Source organism: Dryobates pubescens, chromosome 13, assembly GCF_014839835.1.
Source record: "Dryobates pubescens isolate bDryPub1 chromosome 13, bDryPub1.pri, whole genome shotgun sequence".
Lineage (NCBI taxonomy): Eukaryota > Metazoa > Chordata > Aves > Piciformes > Picidae > Dryobates > Dryobates pubescens.
In genome coordinates, this window is record NC_071624.1 from 29,231,361 (window position 1) to 29,253,615 (window position 22,255).

General features: G+C 43.4%; 1 protein-coding gene across 1 annotated transcript; it reads left to right on the plus strand.

The window, feature by feature from the left end:
* The first annotated feature begins 3,577 nt into the window (after window positions 1-3,577).
* TRPV1 (transient receptor potential cation channel subfamily V member 1) lies at window positions 3,578-13,482 on the plus strand. Its single transcript, XM_009903262.2, has 16 exons — window positions 3,578-3,610; window positions 3,998-4,321; window positions 4,869-5,035; window positions 5,334-5,486; window positions 5,860-6,000; window positions 6,468-6,766; window positions 7,365-7,541; window positions 7,754-7,918; window positions 8,190-8,285; window positions 8,838-8,908; window positions 9,538-9,703; window positions 10,410-10,476; window positions 11,260-11,576; window positions 12,154-12,281; window positions 12,532-12,647; window positions 13,189-13,482. The coding sequence occupies exons 2-16, from the start codon at window positions 4,020-4,022 to the stop codon at window positions 13,353-13,355; spliced, it is 2,532 nt and encodes an 843-aa protein (XP_009901564.1). The 5' UTR covers window positions 3,578-3,610; window positions 3,998-4,019; the 3' UTR covers window positions 13,356-13,482.
* The last annotated feature ends 8,773 nt before the right edge of the window (window positions 13,483-22,255 follow it).

Genomic DNA, 22,255 nt, shown 5'->3' on the forward strand with positions numbered 1-22,255 from the left:
CTGTAACAGTGTCACCCATGCCAGCCTGCCCCTTAATTCACACTCACAAATATTCTGCTTGCTCCTCATCTGCCCCTGGACAGAACTCAATACATTCTAGTTGCTCTGTTATGTAAAGAGCCTGGTAGTCTTCCAGCAGAGCCTCAGATCTATTTTTCAGAGGCACCTGGGGAGGTGAGGTGGGCAAGAAAGGTGCTTGCCTTCTGCCACAGCCCTCCACTGTTTCTGGAGCTGTTTTCAACATGCCATCCCACTCATTACAGTGGAAGGAAAACAACTTGTATTTGATGTCCACTTCTGCTCCTATGTGTACACATTTTGTTGCTCTGTCATTCCCATTTGTGAGATGAGGAGTAATTATCACACCTCACATTTGACTGACTAGGAAAGATCCATTAACTTTCTGCATAAAATGATCCTTTGTGAGAGGCTCATTTTCCTGGTAGGAAATGTTTAGAAGGACTAGGGGAGACGAGCAACTGTCTGAAACTCAGTCTGGTGCTTTCATTAGACTTCTTGTCCTTAAGCTATCTCACAATATACATACATACAGGCACCAAACTGGGGTGTCAGCCTTGTCTGGGGAGTTTGGTGGCTCTTGCACTGACTGCCTGCCAGTTTTCACATGTTGCATGTTATCTCTGTAAAAGATGGAATATACCTTGGCATGAATATGAAGGATTATTTCTGTGGTTACCCAGCTCTGGTGTCAAACACATGGCTAGGCCTGTACCATGACTGGAGATGCCTGGAATGCAGGGCTTATATCCAAATGGAAAATCCATTTATAAGGTGGGAGGTAACTATTTTGCCTTTGGCTTTTGGGTGATAACGTGGATTGAAGTCCCTCTGAAGCAGTCAGAATTTGTGATTAAACTGGGGGAGCTGGCAAACTCAGAGTTACAAAGGTTCTGTCTTCATCTCTTTCAGCTTTGATTTCTCTTTTAAGACCAAACACAGTTAACATTTTGAGGGATGGTTCATAAAAACCATTTGTTCTTGTAACACAGTGGTATGCTGTTAGCCATGAAAACCAGCTGTATTTGTTCCCTGCTTTTAGGTTCTGTTAGTGAAGGAAGGACTCTCTCTAACATGAGACCAGCTTTGCACACATCTGTAAGATCTCTGCCACATCTGCTGATGTTTTTCCATTTGCAGTGATGGAGAGGGCTGTTGGTAAAATCCCTCTCAAGCACAGAAGTCATTCAAAGCCTCTGCAGGATGTTGGATCCAGCGCCAAGAAAAAGGAATAAATTCCTTCTTTCTTGTTATTGGCCTGTTCTGATAAGCATTCACATCTTGTGAGCTCACACCTTTCAGCCAGGTCCCTGCCCAGATGGAATATGATAGATGCAGCCACTGTTCCAAAAAGCAGTGAGTGCTGCTGGTGAGAAGGAAATAACATCTCCAGCGGAAATGCAGGTCAGGGAGGCTGGTGGAGGCACCAAAAAACCAGCAGAAAGCTTCCAAGTGTGTACATCAAGCACAGCAAGACTGAAAGCTGCTGATGCCTGGATGGGAGGAGAGAGAGAAGGAGTATCTAGCAAAAGGGACCATCAAGAAGGTAGAGACAGACTAAGGGAGACCCTCCAGTGCTCCGTGCAGTTTTTCTACTGAGTCTCTGCTCTGCCAGTGCAGGAGTTAATTGTGGCGCTGGGTGAGATGCTTTGCTCAGCACAGCTCCAGGAGCACCAGCTAAGGACCTGTCTTATTGGTAATCTATACTTATGCATTAATAAACAGGCATTTTTATTTCTTTCAAGTACAATCCTGTAGAGTGTTTTAAGTAGTATAATTAGTTTGCTATTAAATAAACAAATAATGTTATTCTTCTTTACATATGTGATTAGACTCGGTGATCCTTGAGGTCTTTTCCACCCTGAATGATGTTATGATTCTGTATTGGCTGGCAAGACTAGAAAAATGGTTAGCTTTTGCAGAACATAAACCAGATAACTTCACTGAACCATTTCATAATCTTAACTCAAAATCTCTGAAGCCAGAAGTCTGAAGGTTGCTTCTGTCCTAACAGTTACAGCCTATCAGCTCAGCCTACTGGAAAAGCCGTTTCTCTGGACTGCTGCTTGGCAGAAGGGTCTTCTGTAAAGTATATATTTAGCAATATCTGATACAGTTCTTTATTTTTAAGGGTGTTAGATCTATCCTGGAATAGATAAGAATATTTCCCCCCTAATTGCATTAATATTTAAAAGCTGACTGTTGCACATATGTGTTGTTGAAGTAAAACAAAGTAGGAGTATGGAATGATGGAAAGGCCTTAGGGCTGCCTTTGGTTCTCCCTCAACTCTGTTGAGGATCAGCTTGCCTTTAATTTACTTAGTGGAGCTTTAGAGCAGCCACCCAGGAAAGATGTGCAGAAAGATGACTGATCTCAGAGAAGTGTTGTGGCACATTTCATAAAGTTTTGTAAATTGAAATGAGACTGTGAGCCACAGAAACAAATGTTTGGTGGTTTGAGGGTTTTTGCAAGCTTGAGTGTACTTAGGAAGAGGAAATCAGGAGAAGAGCATCCATTACTAAATGCAATTAAAGGGGAGGGAAAAACGACAGCAACTTACTGCAATTCTTGTAAAGAGCTTTGCTAAACTCCTGGGAATAGAAGCCAATGATGCTTCTCTTTCCAGAATTGTTCTTAATTATCATCTTGCTCTATTCTCTGCTTTTCTAGTGAATTTCCCTTGATTCTAAAAATCAGCAGGCACATATAACACTTTTGCAGACAAGTGAAGTGGAGAAGCAAACTGAGGGCTTCTCAGTCCAGCCACATTGGAGGAGGAATATCTGGCACCAAACTTCTGTAGACCAGAGGGGGTTTACTGAGACTGGACTGTTTTGCAGAAGACAGGATTTTTTTTGCACTATCTGTAAGTTCTGCATATATGTTTGAATAGAATATGGTTGTTAGTGATTTGTAAGCTCTCTTTATTGCTGATTGGAAGTTGTGATGTGGTTAGACAAAATCTATTTCCTTATCTCATTTATTGTATGAAACTTCAGTGTTGCAGGGTTCAAAGAGCTCACACAGGTTATGCAATTTGGGGATAGATAATATTTTTCTTCTTCTTCTTCTTCTTCTTCTTCTTTTTTTTTTTTCCTTATAAAGTAAGAAGCCTTCCACACAATTTTGAAGGTTGATTCCCTTGCAGGTTCTCACTTGTGAGGAAATGCATTTTTGTCTTCATTATATTCCTAACAAGGAAATGAAATGAAAGCACATCTAATGACTAAACTAGGCTTGAGCAAATTGCCAGGGAGGCAGGATTGAGGCTATTCTGCAGATTTTAATATTGCACCTAGTCTGTGGAAAACAAATGACTGCATTTTCCATAGCCCTTCTCTGATGGTTTTGGTTCAATCCACACCCTAAATAAAACCACATATGGCTGTATTCCTAGTGTATTTTTCCCCCCCATGTTTTATAACACTGCTTTTAGAACTTTTTCAGTGGTGTAATTGTTCCTCTGTGCTTTTAATATCCCGCTCCAAATGGAATTATTTTTCTCTATACAATTTCCTACAGAACAATGAAATTACTAAGACACTGTGTTATTTTAGAGTGATTATGCTAAGGACACAAAGAACTTGCCAGGTGAGCTCAGAGGACATAATAAGTTAAACTGCAGCCATTAGCACCTTGTCTTCAGCTTGCTGCTTCCCTTCCAGTAACCCTAAATGTGCAGTTTTGTCAGTCGATGTTTCCTTTACCTGTGTACTGTGCAATGTTATAGAAAATGCAAATGCCTGAGCAAAGTTTCTTCCCTATTCTACTTGCACAGAACTGAAAAATCTTAACTTTAATGTACCAAGTAGGGTTTGCAGACAACCCCTCAGAATGTTTGTGTGAAGAGAACCATCCTTGAAGCCTGTTCATGATGTTGTTTTTCACACTGAATGTATGAAGAAGCTTTCTGCCTACTGTAATTTGGTTTGTAGTTGAGGGCCTTTTAAAGATCTTGTAACGCTCCTGTGTTCAAAGCCTCACAGACTGCCTGCTCATCATGTCTTCCATTCTTGGGAAGATGAGGAAATTTGGCAGTTCTGACATGGAGGAATCTGAAGTGACAGATGAATACACGGATGGGGAGGACTCCCTGCAGGAAACACCTGACAGCCTCCAGGGAACACTCAGCCCCAAGGTGCAGCCACCCAAAAGCAACATCTTTGCGAGACGTGGGCGGTTCGTGATGGGGGACAGTGACAAGGACATGGCTCCCATGGACTCCCTTTACCAGATGGATCATCTGATGGCACCTTCTGTCATCAAGTTTCATGCCAATTTGGAGAGGGGGAAACTTCACAAGTAAGCTTGCTGTGTAAGATTTGGTTGTACTGAAGGGTTTGACAGCTGCAGACTGCTTTTTGAGGAGCAGTTGTTCTCTCCACATGAGCGTGCCTGGTTTTTCAGTTTCACTGTTTTCTTTGCCAAAACAAGGAATGTTGCATCTGAAAGTGACAACAGCTGTTGTCTCTTGGCATCTCTGCAAATTCAGTCCGTGGATGTTCTGCCCAAAATTAGCTGTAGGGCTTAATTGACTTGCTTGAAACTGTTCTTTGAATGGACATCAGTCAGAACGAGAAGATGGAACTGCCTGGCTCCCAGGCCTGCAGTTAGCCTGCCATCTTCCATGTCCTTTAAGTCCTGTTACCAACCTTTGAGCAACAGATACAGAATTTTATCAGTTGCTTGCAGACTTTTTTTTTTGGATCTTGTAGACTTTGCAGATCCATCTATACTAATCTATAGTACTTACCTCTTCCCACAAACAAAAGAAAAGTAGTATTGTGGGAGTTTACAATAAAGGTTGCTAAATATCTGACTTTCAGTTACTGAACTTTACCCTTGTTAGGCTCCTATCTACAGATTCCATCACAGGCTGCTCAGAAAAAGCCTTCAAATTTTATGACCGCAGAAGGATCTTTGATGCTGTAGCCCAAGGCAACACAAAGGACCTAGATGACCTGCTGCTCTACCTTAACAGAACCTTGAAGCACCTCACAGATGATGAGTTCAAAGGTACCTTTCTAGTGTCACATAATTTAAGCTGCCTCCTTCTTCTTCTAGTAGTGCTCCCGAGATGAAAACAGAATCCATAATTGTGTGAAGTGTCTGCAGGAGGCCCTCTGACAGCCAGTACTTCCCTATTGATTGGGCAGCTCACTGATTGAAAGGTTACAGCAGAATTCAGAGATAGGTTTTCCTGTCTGTTCAAAGGAACCTCAGTGATTCCTGCATGCCTGGGAGTAGATGGCAGGTTTGTAATCACTTTTATAGAGCTGCAATTTTACTGTTTGTTTTTCTTTTTTGGTTACAGAGCCAGAAACTGGGAAAACCTGCTTACTGAAAGCTATGCTGAATCTGCATGATGGCAAAAATGATACCATTCCCCTGCTGCTGGATATTGCAAGGAAAACTGGAACTCTGAAAGAGTTTGTTAACTCAGAGTATACTGACAACTACTACAAGGGTAAGGGAGACAGATGATGCAGTGAATCCTCTTGGTGATAAGACTGAAGGTTAGGTGGGGCTCTCAAGCAATCCTCTGCCTGAGGACACAGCATCCCAGAGTTCCAGTGTGTGGTTAACAAAGTGTGTTTGTAGTAGGCCAGTGTTTTGTTAGGTGCAATATTCTGCTGTCTTTGATCTGCATTAATTTAATAGCAGTCATGGGGACTTGGATTTGCTGTCTGGGCCATCGTTGTCTGTTCAGTTCTAGAGGTTTTTAGTCTGCAAAGCTCTCCATTCCACTGTCATACATGGAGCTGAATGAATTGTAGTGCCTGAAAGCTCTCAGTCTGTATTAAATGTTGAAGATTTCTGTCTGATGAGTTTCTCTGCAGGCCAGACTGCACTTCACATTGCCATTGAGAGAAGGAACATGTACCTGGTGAAGCTCTTGGTCCAGAATGGAGCAGATGTTCATGCAAGAGCCTGTGGGGAGTTCTTCAGGAAAATCAAAGGAAAACCTGGCTTTTATTTTGGTAGGGGTGAGCACAGTATGGGCTTTATTAATTGAGTTATCCTAGCAGTATCCCAAGTGCAAGCTGTTAAATAATCCTATGCATGTGGGACTGGAGGCTCAGAATGACCAGATGGGATATTCCACCACTTGGTCCAAATATTTAGTCCCAAAGGCTGAGATTATAAAGAAACACAGCTGGTAGTTGATGGTGTTCATTGTGAGCTTGGTGGCTACATCCCTTTGGTTTCTGAGCACTGTGTTTTGAAAGGTGATAGCCTTCTGCTAGCTCTCCCTTCACTGCTTTTTTTGGTATGCATTTAAACTAGAGAGTGATTCTAACAGCTGTCACAAGAACTGGTGCTATATCAGACAGAGAAATTCACCTCTTCTCCTCATGGTGACAGATGAAAACAACATGATCTTCTTTCTATTTATGCATGTATGGTAATGGCTTTCTTACCACTTACTCCCATTCCTTGCCCATAGGGGAGCTGCCTTTGTCCCTGGCTGCCTGCACTAACCAGCTCTGCATTGTGAAATTCCTCCTGGAGAACCCCTACCAGGCAGCCAGCATTGCTGCTGAGGACTCCATGGGCAACATGGTCCTGCACACACTGGTGGAGATTGCAGATAATACTAAGGATAACACCAAGTTTGTTACCAAGATGTACAATAACATACTGATCCTTGGTGCCAAAATTAATCCAATGCTGAAGCTAGAAGAACTCACCAACAAGAAAGGGCTGACTCCATTAACTCTGGCAGCCAAAACGGGGAAGATAGGGGTAGGTGAGCAAAGGTGTTTAGCTGTCCCATTATGTGCCAAGTTATACATAGTACCTGCAAAATACTTATGCAGGACAGATTTTATCACTGCTTATTGTTGGGGCCTTTTAGTTAAGAGGAATTCATGCTGCAGTTTAAGATGCAAAACTGCACAGTCTTTGAAAGCTGCAAAGTGTTTGTATGTCTCTGCCCAGCTGGCATTATTCATAAATCACAGGTATGAAAAGCAGCCCAAGAGGAAGCAGTGGGTCTCTGTTATCATCTGAACTACTAGAGACCTTCTGCTGCTGCCTGGCTGCTAGAACTCACCTTCTGGCAGTCCCCATGAGAAATGGCTGCTCAGAGATCTGTGACATCCATCTCTGCTTTTCTCTTGCAGTTTTGAAACAGATCATGAGAAATTGTAAGTGATATTTGTGTTTGCCATCTCCCAGCATCCCCTAAGAAAATGAACTGTGTTTTCCTGAAGTGCTTGAGAGGTTGGACTTCAGCACAGTTAAACTAGGGAGAAATTAGCCATTCTGTCTTGTGGAGATATTGAGGAACTGGAAGTCTATTAGCACTGAAATGTTGCTTGTATTGTTCTTTTGCAATTAGATTTTCGCTTACATCCTCAGACGAGAGATCAAGGATCCTGAGTGCAGACACTTGTCTAGGAAGTTCACTGAATGGGCCTATGGACCTGTCCACTCCTCTCTGTATGACCTCTCCTGTATAGACACATGTGAGAAAAATTCAGTGCTTGAGATTATTGCCTACAGCAGTGAAACACCAGTGAGTACGAGCCTCCTTGGCATGTTGTGTGCGGGCTGGGGGACTGCTGGGCAAGAGCTCCATGTTCACACAGCTCATCTTTAGCCTCATTTCTGTAAACAGCTCTAAAGACAGTAGAGGGAACATGTGCTGAAGATTAATATCATTTGCTGTTTTCAAAGCCCAGTACCTACTGGTTCCATCAAGGCTTTCCTCTTTCTCTTTCCACTCAGAACCGTCATGAGATGCTGCTGGTGGAACCCCTGAACAGGCTGCTGCAAGACAAGTGGGACCGGTTTGTCAAACACTTATTTTACTTCAACTTCTTTGTCTATGCCATGCATATCATCATCCTCACTGCAGCTGCTTACTACAGACCTGTAGCAAAGAAGGAAAAGGTATGTTATTCCTGTCATATAGAAGGGAACCACCCAGTGCATGATCACCCAGTGCATGATAACCCAGAGGTGCCTCCCACCTGAATGTGCTCCTACCATCAGAGTTTCCCTCTTTCCTGAAGGGTCAGGGAGATTTTGCTTCCCAGTCTTGCCCCCTTGCACAACACATTCAGAAATTTAATCTGTGTCCCAGAAAATGTTTTCAGCTGCTGTCAAGGCCAGGTCTTTCCCATCTCCACTTCTGCTGAATATATCTTCCTGTCTTACACAGCCTCCCTTCACGTTTGGTCACAGCACTGGGGAGTATTTTCGAGCAACTGGAGAGATCCTGAGTGTACTTGGAGGTCTCTATTTCTTTCTCAGAGGGGTAAGATATTTGAAACTTCTCCTTTGTGCTGTCTGGGTAGATGCAGGAATCAAAACATGCCTTTCCCATTCATTAGCACTGGCTGCTAAGAAAATTCATGTTCTAATCAAGTCACAAATATTTTCCCTTGGCTTGATGCATACCTGCTGTATAAAAAAGGAAGATTCTTCAAGTCGGTGTGCAGCTCACCAGTTAGCCTGGCCAAAGCTTCAGAATGGGGTTTTGAAACTTGTCTCTGTTAAAGCTGACCTGTCTCATCTTAAAGTCCCTCTGCTTCTTCTTGGCAGCCAGTAGAGAGTGCCGTGAATCACAGGCCCTCAAACCAGGTTGTTGTTTTCAAAGGAGACACCAGACATAATAGAAGCAAGTGTTACTGGAAGAGTAACTCCCCAGATCTTGTGTCAGTGCTGGGTTTGAGCTATTCTTGTGAGAAGCTTTGTAGCTACCAGCTCTCCCTGGTGTGTAGGTATCAGTGCTTACTTGAAGCATTCACAGGGGATACTTAATCCCTCCTCAGCTGCACACATGGTCTTATTCCCTTTTGTTTTTCAGATACAGTATTTTGTGCAGAGACGCCCATCATTCAAGTCACTGATAGTTGACAGCTACAGTGAAGTTCTTTTGTAAGCTCCAACATCCTTGTTTGCATTTAAGCATGAAACAGATGGAATGTGTGAGATCTGTAGCTGTCATAGGTAGATGCTTTGCTGTTGTTTCCTGTGTCCTTACAAAAGTACCTGCCAGTGGAGATCACAGAAGTTGGATCAGTAACCTCCTTTGGAGGTAAAGCAAATGAAGTGTGTAGAAGTTCAGTGTCTGTGACGTGCAGCAGAGTTAGGAATAGATCTCCAAGTTGGACTTGAAATCGAGTGTATGTATTGGATGTGCAGAAATCCTCAAAGGAGCTTTACCTCTTCATAATTTGAGCCCTTGCTTTCCCCAGCTGGAGTGCCCCTAAACAGGGCAATTTCTTGGGTCTGTGGAAAGAGGGGGAGGGCTGAAGAAATTCTTGTTTTCAAGTCACAAGGAAGAGCAGGGATAAGACTATAGAAGTTCATATGTGGAGAAACTGAGGACTTTGCAAGAGGAACTGTAGGATTTGAGAAGGGAAAGAATGAAGGGAAGAGAGGAAATGTCTGGCAAACTTCCTTTGTGTTCTAAAGAATCCCTCATTCTGCTGAATACCTTATGAGGCTCCTCTGTTGCCACCACCTGTGGCCAACTCTGCATTCAGACCATGCTTGTCTTTCAGCTTTCTTCACTCCTTGCTCCTCCTGAGCTCTGTGGTGCTGTATTTCTGTGGCCAGGAACTGTATGTGGCTTCCATGGTCTTCTCCTTGGCGCTGGGCTGGGCTAACATGCTCTACTACACCCGTGGCTTCCAGCAGATGGGCATTTACTCTGTCATGATTGCCAAGGTCAGTCCAATGAGTAGATGAGGAGGGCAGCACAGAGTTTAGATTGGGACACTGCTGCCAACAGCCCCATTTCCAGCACAGAAGTCACCATATCTACCTCCATGATGCCAGTGGGAAATCTCATACCACTCTGCTATACTTGGCCATTATTGTCTGAGTCAAGTGAGACAATTTTTGTAGGAAAGCCTCCTGCTCCTCATCCCTATATTTTATAGCAGTCATGCTTCAAAGCAACTACAGTTGGACAGGCATGGATGAAAGTACACTGAGAACAGTGCAGACTGGTCTGGTGTGGAATGGCACAGCTTTCTACCAGCTGGAAATCTCTTTAGGTATAGCTTAGATGTTACCAAACAGATCAATTAGCTAAGAGGCAGTAACTGCCTGATTAAACCTCTCTATATGATGTAGACAGCTAGCCCAAGAGGGGAAGAAATATGCAACTGTCTTAATGTGGTTTTTACTTACAAAGCTTAAACTGTGTGGCATACATATGACAGGCACATGTGTGTGAACTGTTGCATGAAGAGCAGAGTGAAAATGTTTTCCTTATGAAGGTTCATTATCTCAGCAGGCTAAACTCCTGTTTAATGCACAAAGGGGCAGTTTACTGCTCCTTGAGATGAAGCAGTGTTTTCTACCAGTTTTTGTTGCAGTTTATGTTGAAGTTGTAGCAATATAAAAATACTCTGTTTCCATGTTGCAGATGATCCTTAGAGATTTATGTCGCTTCATGTTTGTCTATCTAGTATTCCTCTTGGGATTTTCTACAGGTAATATCATACATGGAAGTTGGTTTCTGTTCTCTTCTGAAACCTCAGCAAAATTTATTTTGCAAGTGGCTTAGACTTTTTTTTTGTTGTTGTTGTTGTTTCCAGATATAAAATAACAACCTATGAAAAAAAAGAAAAATCTCTTCAGAATGCCAATAATGTACAGTAATTTAGTACAGCTTTCCAGCCCTGGACCTCAAACTGCTTGGCAAAGCCAAATGGAAAAACAGTGATCCTGTTCTTTATAGCTAAAACTGAGATTCACAGATTCATAGAATGGTTTGGCTTGGAAGGGACCTTAAAGATCATCTAGTTCCAACCTCCCTGCCATGGCCAGGGACACCTTTCTCTAGACCAGGTTGCTAAAGGTCTCATCCAACCTGGCTTTGAACACCCCCAGGGAAGAGGCATCCATGACCTCCCCAGGCAATCTGTTCCAGTGTCTCACCACCCTCACTGTCAAGAATTTCTTCCTAATCTCCAGTCTAAATCTGCCCTCCTCAAGATTCAATCCATTCCCTCTCATTTTCTCACTACAAGCTCTTGTAAAAAGACCCCAGCTTTCTTGCAGGCCCCCTTCAGGTACTGGAAGGTCCCTCTAAGGTCTCCCCCAGGCTTACTCTTCTCCAGGCTGGTATCAGTTATGGAGAGTTACAGAGCAATGTCACTGGGGGCAGTGCAGCATGACAATAATGTCTTACCCCTGTGCTTCTTTCCATTGCTTGCAATTACGATCTCCACTTTTATCTTCATCCTGTAAATGTGATTCCTCTTTTGCAACAGCTGTGGTGACTTTAATTGAAGATGACAACGAGGGGCAAGACACAAACAGCTCCGAATATGCTCGATGCTGCCCCGTGAAGCGAGGCCGCACGTCCTACAACAGTCTGTATTATACCTGCCTGGAGCTGTTCAAGTTCACCATTGGGATGGGGGACCTGGAGTTCACAGAGAACTACAAGTTCAAGTCTGTGTTTGTCAGCCTTTTGGTTCTCTATGTCATCCTTACTTACATCCTCCTGCTCAACATGCTCATTGCACTGATGGGGGAAACTGTGAGCAAAATTGCACAGGAGAGCAAGAGCATCTGGAAACTCCAGGTACATTGGTTCTGAGGCTGCTGTCCAGCAAAGAGGGTGTGGGGAACCATAAGGAATTTCAGAATCTTGAGGAGCTGACATTTTTCTCAATAATGGGTCACTGCTGCTTTCTGATTCCCCTGAACAGTTCCTGGATAAAAGTATCCTAGCTCTTTTTCCAAGCACATTTGATGTTTTGCCTGAGCAGATGTTCCCAGGGTTCCACAGATGTTCAGAATTTACAAGGCATTTTGTAATGATACACAATTATTTGGGCTTTTGATGATGGAAAATCCTGATCAGACTATGAAGACAGGGATTATGCAAGGGGCAAGCCAATCTTTACAGGAATCTCAAAGGCACATCAGTTTTTGTTTGAGGTAAGAAAGGGAACTTTGTAGCTGTAATCACAGGGCAGTAATTCAGCCCTTTCAATGACATATTAACAGAGGGTGATGATCAAGAAATGGCCACAGTGCCAGCTCTAGGATGGTGAGAATGATAAAAGCTCAAGGTTTTTAAAATAAAGGCAGGGTTGGGGGATTGGCTGACTTGGAAAGAGCAGCCTCTCAGTGGTCTGCTTTCTTTTACCTGGTAGAGAGCCATCACAATCCTGGATATTGAGAACAGCTACTTGAACTGCGTGAGGCGCTCCTTCCGGTCTGGGAAGCAAGTCTTGGTGGGGGTCACACCTGATGGCCAGGATGATTACAGATGGTGCTTTAGGTAACCTGTTTATGTGTCAAATGAACAATCTCTTACACACAAACAACATTAAAGTATCTGGTATATGGGAAGCAAGGCTTTCCCCCTGGAGCACTCTGAAAAGTAGTGCACTGACACTGCCTACAGCAGGCAGTTTAAATCTGATTTCTGGGTAGATCTGTGGCTTGAGAAGTAACAGTTTGTGTTACAAAGTCATTTTGGAGTTGTCTGGTGATCCTTTGACTAGATACTGGCTTTGTTCCCTTCCCAGGGTTGATGAAGTGAACTGGTCCATGTGGAATACTCATCTGGGCATAATCAATGAAGACCCTGGCTGCTCGGGGGACCTCAGACGAAATCTCAGTTACACAATTAAACGTGGTAGAGGTGAGGGTTTCAGGGACCTAAATCCTTGTGTGGGCTACACACTGGTGACAGAAGCAGCATCAATGAATTATTAGAGGGCAGTCTGTTTATGCACCTAATGATGAGGGCAGTGGCAAAGTTAATGGTATTTTCAGTCAGCAAAAATTGTAAAGGATTAAGTGGGCTCATTATTCACGTAGCACTTTCTCTCTCTGGAACAGAAAGAAGCCCCAGAGATTCATCATTCTGACTGTAGGTTTTAGAAGGCAGGTAATGCACAGTGTATGATGGCAGCCAGGCAACCATGGAGATACTTTGGAGGTCCAAAACTGTATAGTTTGGGAGCTCAGCATCCAGCACAGAAGTATCCAACAGTGCAATCAGTCTCTGTTGTACTTGCCAGCTGTAATATGGAAAACTCATGGAACAGTATGGGGAAGAAAACCACAAAACCCTTTCTTCCTGCTTCATTCTTCTTTCATCAGCTTCCTATTTAAACCACTTGTGTCTTTTCTTCTGTTTCTGTGGAGGGGAATAAATTAACCATTCCATTCCTTTTTAGTTTCAGGGAAAAATTGGAAAACATTGGTTCCACTTTTAAGAGATGGAAGCAGGAGAGAAGAGACGCAAAAGGTACCAGAAGAAGTAAAATTAAAACCTATTTTGGAACCTTATTATGAGCCAGAAGAATCCGAGACAATGAAGGAGTCACTTCCAAAGTCAGTCTAATCTTATTTCTAAGCAGCAGCTTAATTCTAGTTGCCTATGTTGGTCCTCACAAGGGGGACAATTTGAGCACTTGATTGGTAGGAACAGAGATATTTTGGAAAGGGGTCAGAGGAGTGAGGAAATGCCATGTGCAAAGATTCATTAAGTATGCTAAATAAATTATTTCTTATTTAAGCTCCTGTCTTCATGGTTATTTTTAATATAAATCAGCAAGAAACTGTCTGTGCTAACTGGTTTATAGTTATTGGGCTAGATACTGGATCTAGGCAGGCTCAGGAAATTAGAAACAGTTGCTAGAGGTGGGTTGTTTTTTTTTAATATAAATAAACATACTGAGAAATGCTCACACTTCAGAGCTCTCTGGAAGATAGCTAGCCCTTTTTCAGTGCAGATTTTTGTTTCCAGTCTTCTCTGTTTGTTTTGCATCTCTGTCCATAGCAGGGAGGTTGGAGTAGATGATCTCTGAGGGCCCTTCCACCCTAAGCCATTCTATGAACGAAAGCACCTGCAGAAAAACTGTTACCACTCAACACCCTGAACACAGTGGATCTCACACCTTCTGTCTGCTTTCAGATTCTCTTCATTTGAAAAAAGGATTTTTATGAGCAGCTACAGCCCCTGATTTTTGTGGCTTTTCAGCCTTAAAAGCTAACCAGCCAATTATGAAACTAGAAAAGGACTGATAAAAGAACAGTAAAAAAATCACCAAGAGCCCAGAGGTGTGTTCCTGTGAGGACAGTTTCTTGGAAAGCAGATAAATAAATGGGAAAGAATGTAAAAGGATGAATGGTCTAGAGGTGTTGTTACTCTTTTCTCTTAACACAAGAATAAATACACCCTGTGAAATTTTAAAGGTTGAATAGTCAAAATCAATGAAATGTTTCTCTTGCAGTGTCTGAGTAAAGTCCAGAATTCACAGTTATTGTTACTGAGGCAAAAGGCTTAACATGATCCCAAATTTGACATTTATTTAGATCACAGATGAACTTTGCACAAAGTAAGAGATAGTGGTTATAGAGAATATATGTTTCAAAGGTCAGATGTATAATAATGTATAGCAATCATCTTGAAATTAGAAAGTTTTTGTTCTTGGCTTCAACAGCAGGAGAAAAGAAATCTGGTGCTGAAAATCCACCTGGCTGGATTTATGGAAAGAATCAGGAGAAATCTCTGGGAGACAAAACAGGCAGATGTGCTGAACCTACAGATGGGAGCCCTGGATGGAGAGGAAAGAATAGGAGAAACGTTGGCACCCTCTTGAGAAGTGGCTGGACGGAAAGGAACTAAGGATAAGAGAATTTGTCTTATGGACAGCTGGCTCAATATTTCATTTGGGCAAGAAAATTCATAGATTCATAGAAGGGTTTGGGTTGGAAGGGACCTTGAAGATCATCTAGGTAGGGACACTTTGTCCTAGAGCAGGTTGCTCACCAACCTGGCCTAGAAAGCCTCCAGGGAGGGCACACCCATGACCTTCCCTGGGCAACCTGTTCCAGTGTCTCACCCAAAGGTAAATTGTTTTACCTTATTCCCTTGTTATGTATCACTAAGACACTTAGACTTAACAGCCCTTAACAGTGCCCAAGGACAGTGTTGAGCATGTGCACTATTTCTGTGCCTACACTTGAAGCTGTGCTGAAGCCTTCCTGTGAAACTGGGCCAGAGTGCAGCACCTTTTTGCCAGGGAAAGCCCATCATGGTTGGCCTGGGACAGCTCCAGAGCCTGTGGTCAGAGAACATTCGCGTGAGTCACTGGTGTTGCAAAGTGGTTTGCTGCAGGGGTCAGCTGCAAGTTACTGGGAAAATTGGGAATCAAAGGTATAGAAAATTGAGCCAGCCTTTGAAAGAGACATCCTATATTTTTTCTGCATTTAGTACTGAAACATTCACTATTCTTAAAGAGAGGCTCTTAGTGTATTTAGATACAGACTGCCCTTCACTGCTGTTAGATGAAGTCTTGGTTTGCCTGATACCAGTTCTTTCACTGGGGTCAGGATTTCTCACAGGCTTCCTTTCTGTATAGCAAAAAAGTTCAACAAATTCCTCTTGTTGAGGGTTTTGTTGAAATCCAGCTGCTTTATTTGAAATAGTAGCACCATCTAGAGGACCAGTAATTCTTGTTTCTTTGGTTGATGTCATTCAGGACAAATGTAATTTTATTTTCAGAGAGTTTGTAGGGTACAACCAAAGAGACTTGCCAAAGGATTTGAAGGAATTGCTTGAAGTTAAACCAAGCAAGTTTTATCTCTGGTGGACAGGGAAACAACAAAAGCTGTTTAAGGTAGGTGTGTGTTCAATGTCATACCATTGGTAGCAGTCTCTATAGGTTCCACTCAAGACTTCATTATGCTCTGTGCTGAACATGGCCAGAGACAGTCCATGTGTAAAATAAGTAGAGCTGAGAAGACAAGACAGGCTGAGAGAGTGAAATGATTTATTTTTACAGTTATTAAGAATAAATGTAGAAAGGGGCTCACCAGAACCCCCTGGCTGATTGTCTCCATGCCTTTATGTGCCAGGGCACATTTAAGCTTGAAAGCACACCAGGGTGATGATATAGCTGGAAAGCATCCATGAAATTTTTGTATTTCCTGTGAGAGATCCATTTCTCATAATTATCAGCCTGGGCAGAGACCTAATCTGCTCCTTACATTCCATCTTGGTTTCCATCAAGTGCCTGTCCAGAAGGATTGATCAGCTGCCTTGGGTAACCTGCACAGAACACAGATCTCTGCCTTCCTGTCCCTTGCTGTTCCAACAAGATTACAAAGACTGCAGGGGACTTCATGAAAAACCTGAAAGGCTAGAATGCAGAGTGAAAACATACATCAGTATAATGTGTGGTTAAAAATGTTACTGCCCTGCATTTGTGGCATAGGGTGGTGCTTTTGGGTTTTCTGGTTGAGTCTTCTCTGGGAAGCAAACAAAATTATTCTGCTTCTCTAGAGTGAGTTATCACCTCTCAGAATTTCCAGCTATATCATCACTCAGTTGCTGCAATGGGCAGAAATTTGTTTCCTGCAGATGGGGAGGTATAGCCTGGCAGTGACTCCAACCTGCTGTTGCACACATTTATTCACACTCAGCTGGCCAGGGCTCTGTTTGCCACCACTCACTTCACCTTCTTTCCACAAAGGCCCTGAGAATTGCCTTTGGAAATGAAGGTGCATCTCTGTCAGGCAGACTGAGTGGGATCTCTGTGAGGGATGTACTTGTTCTGAAAGGACAGAGAGCACAAAGACTTTCTCTCAGGGTGGAGAGCTGCAGCTAACCCCCAAGGAAGAGAGGTGGCTTGCCAGGAAGTCTTTGTGCTTTAAGAAAGCTTTGCTAGGACCAGCACCTTTCTATTCCTCCTGCTAGACACATCTGCTGGCTGAGGAAGAGTGTGGCTTTGCAGTACATTACCTTGTTCTGTGGAGCTTCTGCTCACCTTGACAGACACATTTTGTGTGGTCTCACAGAATTCATGTCTTGAGCACCTGAGGAGTTCTTTAGTTTGAAGTTCGCATGATTGCTTCCCAGCAATCATGCGAACTTCAAACTTCATGCATGTTAGAAACAGTGCTTGGTTCCCATGCTATTCCTTAAGGCTTGCAGGTAAAAATATGTCCTCTTGCAGTTATTAGTCACATTAATTTGTGTCCACACTAAGTGCTCACTGTGAGATGATCAGGTTCAACAGCTGTGTCCATCCACCAGCTCTCAATAACCACACTGGCACAAAGGCAAAAGAAAGGAAGGGTGTTGAAGTGCTCACCTCCTGCCCGTGGGTGATCACTGTAATTAGCAATGACTGCAGCTGTGTGTGGGAGGGGAGAGAGCAAGAAGAGGTGAGCTAGACAAAGGTAAGTTGGGCTGCACTTTGCTGGGAGTTGAAAATGGGCTGATGAACATGTGGTAAAAACCTGATCTCATTATTTTACAGCGTTGCTCTACCTGAGATACAACTTGTCTAGTCAGCCATGTAAACTCTGGTGTCTTTCAAACACCAATAACTTCTGAATTATCTGAGAAAAAGACAAATTCTTACCTGAAAAACTTGGAGCCACCCAGCCTGCTGTTTGTGAGTGCTCATTGTGTCCCCTGCAACAGCTGCCATTGGAGCCTGAATAGCCCTTGTCCTAATTAAACATTAATGTTAATGCTTCCTCAGGCAGCACGTCGGTTGTTTTTAACGGGGTCCATGGGAGACACCAGGGCCCACAAGAGGGCCCCCACGCCTTGTGCAGGGATGCTGCCTGGTCCCTCTGGGGTACCCCATAACTGACTACCCCAGGAAAGCTGCTCTCTCTGACACCACTGCCTTGCTTTGCTGCCTCTGATCAAATCATATTTGTCTTTGCCAAATGCCAGCCAATCCTGTCACTCCTCTGTGGCATCTGTATCACAGCAGCACATCGCTCCACCGTGCATCTGTGCTGGAGTCCTGGGCGCTCAAAAATCCACAAGGTGTGTGCCCAGCAAGTGCTGCTGTGCTACAAAACACAGAAGATCCTGACAGCCCCATAGCCTTAAGGGCTAGAGCAGGTGGACTTGGGTTCTGATGCCTGAGGTTTTCTGAGCCACATCAACAGGAATTTTATGCAATGTTTTAGAACCAAATCTTGTGGTAAATCTTCCACACTCAAAAAATTCCATGTGCATTATCAATCCCAGGTAATCTGATGTGCAGAGCAAGCCACTGGCAGCCAGCTGCTTGGATGTTTAACACCAGCTGCCATGTTTTGGTGCATTAGAGAGAATCTTCTTGCAGTGAAGGATACTTACAGGTTTTTCTTGCCTTCATCAGACAAAAGGCATGGATTTACTATGTCCTGGGAGGAAGAGGTCTTGATTGACACTGCCAGTTGCGGCATAGATATCCTGAGTTGTCTTGATGTGGTTTTAGGGCTCTGAAGTGCTTTCCATCACCCACATCATGCAGACCAGGATTACTTCTGGCTCTGGAACAGTTTCCAGAGGGAAAATATGTAGCCAATTTCTCTTACACCAGATGTTAAACTGTAAAAAGCACTTTGAAAATAGACGGTGAGGAGAAATCAACCAAATGACCTCACCAGGCTTCTGGCTTTCTGGTGTGTTTGTGATACTGTGGCAGAGATGCATCACTATTAGTAACACTTCCTGTCTCGGTGTGCAGGCAATGAGTGGACATGAGGAGATGTGAACACCTTCAGAATCACCGAGGTTTTCAGACTTCATCATCATCACCCAGAACAGAACTTCTTGGTCATTGTTGTGATCAGCCTTTAAAATCAGCAGTCCAGTCACCCAACTGTTGGTATGAAAACTCATGTCACCTGGAACTGCCATGTCAGCTAGTGAGAGCAACTCCCAGTTACAGGAACTGGAAGGAAGTGTCCTACTCACTTGGCCAGTAAGAGCAGTTCTAAGCCATGTCACTAAGTCAAAGTCATTTGCTTCTGAGCTGGCAATAGTAAGTTTGGCCCAGGCAGTTGCTCTTATTCCAAAGGAGAAGGTGGAACCACCTAGGTAAAAGGGATCATGCCCTCAGTTCCTGTTAGAGGGGGAAAAAGCAGAAGGGTTTAATTGCAGAGGAAGACACAAGGAAGACAACGTCCCTTGTTATCAGAAGGATAAGAAGAGTGGAGTTCAGGGCTGAAACTAGGTAGAGGTTTCTCAAGACTGATGTGCAAGGACAAAGAGAAGCAGCTGTGTCTTAGCTGAGCACCAAGTAACAGAAAACTGAAGCATCAAGAAAGAGATGAGATAATTTGCATAATAACAGGGGGGTTAATTAGAATAATGGCTTGAAATTAAGACAGGGAAAATGTATCCTGGAAAGACTCTCTTTCTGTGGGGCACAAACAATGTGTGCCTGACCAAAGAACTCCCTTGGGAAACACTGGAAGTTTCAAACTTCAGCCAGCAGAAGCAAATATACCCAGTGCCACCCTGACTGCAGCAACATGGGACCTGCAGGTTTTAGCTCTCTTACTGTGGGGAACCAAAGTATCTGAGGGTTTATTTCAACTGGCAGATGTCCACCTTCAATTCTGCTTCTCTTATTTCCCAGAAAGAGCTTTACAAAAAGTGGGAAGGGCCTGCAGGGATTTAATTAACTTAATTTATAGTTAGTGAGTGTCTCATATGCTGTCACAATTGAGGCAAGGTTTAGCTCTCAGCATAAGACCTGATTGTGAGTGAATTTTTGTTCCCTTCATGTTTTTACTGATCTAACCAGATCTTTGGAGGAGAAGGGGAAAGCATTATTCCCTGGATTTAGACAGGTAAAAATCTTTTCCTTTTTAAAAGGAAGTTTGATGTTCTTACAATCAAATGACTGAACTAGTAGTTTGAGCTGAAGTTATCATAACATTAAAATTCCTCCCCAGGTTTGGTGATCAGCCTCCAAAGAGTACTTGAGTCAAACAGTGGCAGTGAAGACCTGAGCAAAAAAATAAATGTAGCATATAGGTAGGGCTTGCTTTCTTTGTGGTGTGTTCCTTCAGGCATGTTCATGCTGCTTAATCTCCCCACGCTGCTAAGCTTTACCAGAAACTGCGGCACAACCAGAGATACTGAGGGTACAAACTTAGGCTGAAACAGTTGCAGGACAACCCTGTCCTAGGTGGGGCTGTCAGGCTCAGGCCAGCCAAGCAAAGTTCGTGCCCTGACAGACCTCGATGAAATGTTTGTTGTTTTTTTTCCACACAGGAGACATGGCACCCTCCTGGGTGCCTGGGAAGTGAGAACCGATAGAAGTTCGAAGTGCCTATCTCATGGTCTTGAAAACTGGTTTGATTTTTTACCTCAAATAGAAGCCTGCAAATATTGTGTACCCATGTGAGCCTCTCCCACTGTCTGTGCACAGGCTGTGACCGACAGCACCAGCAGACAGCATATGCAGACAGGACGGGGACAAGAAGTATCCAACACCCCACGTGGCAAAGGTCTCTGTAGGTTTGCACTTAGGGCCTCAGGAGTGGCAGGGGACGCTGTTAACAGTAGCACAGATGCAGAAGAAAAGCAACCTTTAAAAAGCAAGGTGCATCTCTGAATTCAGACTGCAGTTCCTGTAATCACAGAGAGTTCTTTCTTTCATAGGGGAGAACAAGAGACAGTAACACCAATCTATTAAGCTAGAGTTACTGCATTATTTTGTCCTTTTAAGGCAAGTACTAAGGATCAAGGTCAGTCTGTCCACTGAAGATGAGATGACAAAACCCTTTTTTTCTGATACAGTGTTTTCTGGGAACATTACAGGGAGACAGCTGACTGCTTGCTGTAGAGCTGACCAAAGAGAACTTGGTCATGCAAAACATCTCAATACTGGGGAATGAGTCTGTGCCCCCTCCCCCCCAAAAAACAAAATTAAAAACCCACCACCATCACAACAACAAAGAAGACTTCTAAAATCAGTTCAATATTAACCAGCAAACCAGTAAGCTCAGGAGAGCTTTACCTTGCTGCAGCATCACCCCTGTGGGACAGCTGCGGCTTTCACACTCTTAAAACATGAGACTGGCAGAAAAACATCTTTCTGAGCTCTGGAGTTGGGGCAGCACTCTGACCATGCTCTTGTGACTTTCCTGTTCCCCATCCTACAATCTAGCTAAAGGCTAGCTGGAAAAACTGAGAAAATGATAATGTCTTTTCCATCTTATCACAGAAGTGCCTCTTCAGGTGGTTCTCCAGCTTAAGCCCTACTACTAGCATTAAATGCTCACAGGTTCTTTTCAAGCTGGAGCCTCTACGGGATAGCTTGTGGATTCTTTCAGCAGCAGATCAACAACTCTGAATGCTTTTCCACAGAAACAAAGAGAATTTAAATGCACTTTTTCCACAGTGAAGGATCATGAAAGACTGTTGTGAATCAATTAAACACTCTGCTCAGGGGGATTGGGCTGCTGCTGGTAGTTAGACTTCTACTACTTAGGCCGTGGGTTATATACTTGAGAAGCTTGGGGAATGGAATGCTGGCAGTAAGTAATTTACTATTATCCTTGCTGTTACCTGTTAATGTTAAAAATATAAAACCTGAATAACTTCTAATGCAGGTTTGACTGGGATCATGTCAGGTATCAGCAGAACAGGGAAAAAAGGGCAGCTCTGACTTGGTGTCAGATGGCAGATCTCCAAATGCTCAATCCGTCCCATCTGGGCTTTCCTTCATCTTGCTCATTTTATTTCCTAGTAAGTCTAGCACTTGCTAGGGAAAAAAAAAAAAAAAGAATGCTAAATAGGGCTTCTGTTGCTTGTTTGCACTGTGCAAGAGATGCAGGCCTAGCTATTAATGGTTTTGACCTTTATGGCATCTCTGTTAGTAACTGAAGCAGCCAGTAACTGTCACAAACCCCTCCGAAATGGTCTGCTTAGCCATGATGGAGCCTGTTGCAAAACTCTCCATGGCTTCTGAAAAATGCTAGTCTTGACAGAAATCTCAGGGTGGAGCAGGTCTGGGAACATAAAGGTTAAGCAGACTAATGATTAAAACTATAAGAAAATGTTTGCACAGATGAGGCTTACTGTAGTTCTGCCTCTCATTTCCTGACTCTTAAGTCTGCCCTTAAAAATAGCTCAGTTCAGGCTCACACCTATGTGCAGCATGTGACATTCTTATCTGTTTTCAGGAAGATTAGCCGGGAACAGCCTGGACTCACGTTCCCCAAATCTGACAAATTGCACAGAGAAGGCCACTCTTGGGTTTAGTGAGTTAAGGCTGGGGTCATAATGGAGTAAGAAGCTGTTAGCACAGAAGAGGCAGGCTGAGTTGTAACTCTTGTGCATGTGAACTGTTGCAGCTCGTAGCTGGGCTTTTGACTCTCGTGCTGTAGCTTGTCCCAGTTTTTCTTCCTGGATAACTGCCACTACAGTATAAATAGACCACACTGCTAGGTCCTGTACTCTCTAAACCACACAGATCTGGGTGTTTTCAG

What these genes read in the sequence shown, in the direction of transcription:
- TRPV1 (XM_009903262.2), top strand. Translation starts at nt 4,020, where the DNA reads ATGTCTTCCATTCTTGGGAAGATGAGGAAATTTGGCAGTTCTGACATG. An exon ending in GAGAGGGGGAAACTTCACAA is followed by an intron (nt 4,322 to 4,868) that starts GTAAGCTTGCTG and finishes TACCCTTGTTAG; the next exon opens with GCTCCTATCTACAGATTCCA. An exon ending in TACTGACAACTACTACAAGG is followed by an intron (nt 5,487 to 5,859) that starts GTAAGGGAGACA and finishes GTTTCTCTGCAG; the next exon opens with GCCAGACTGCACTTCACATT.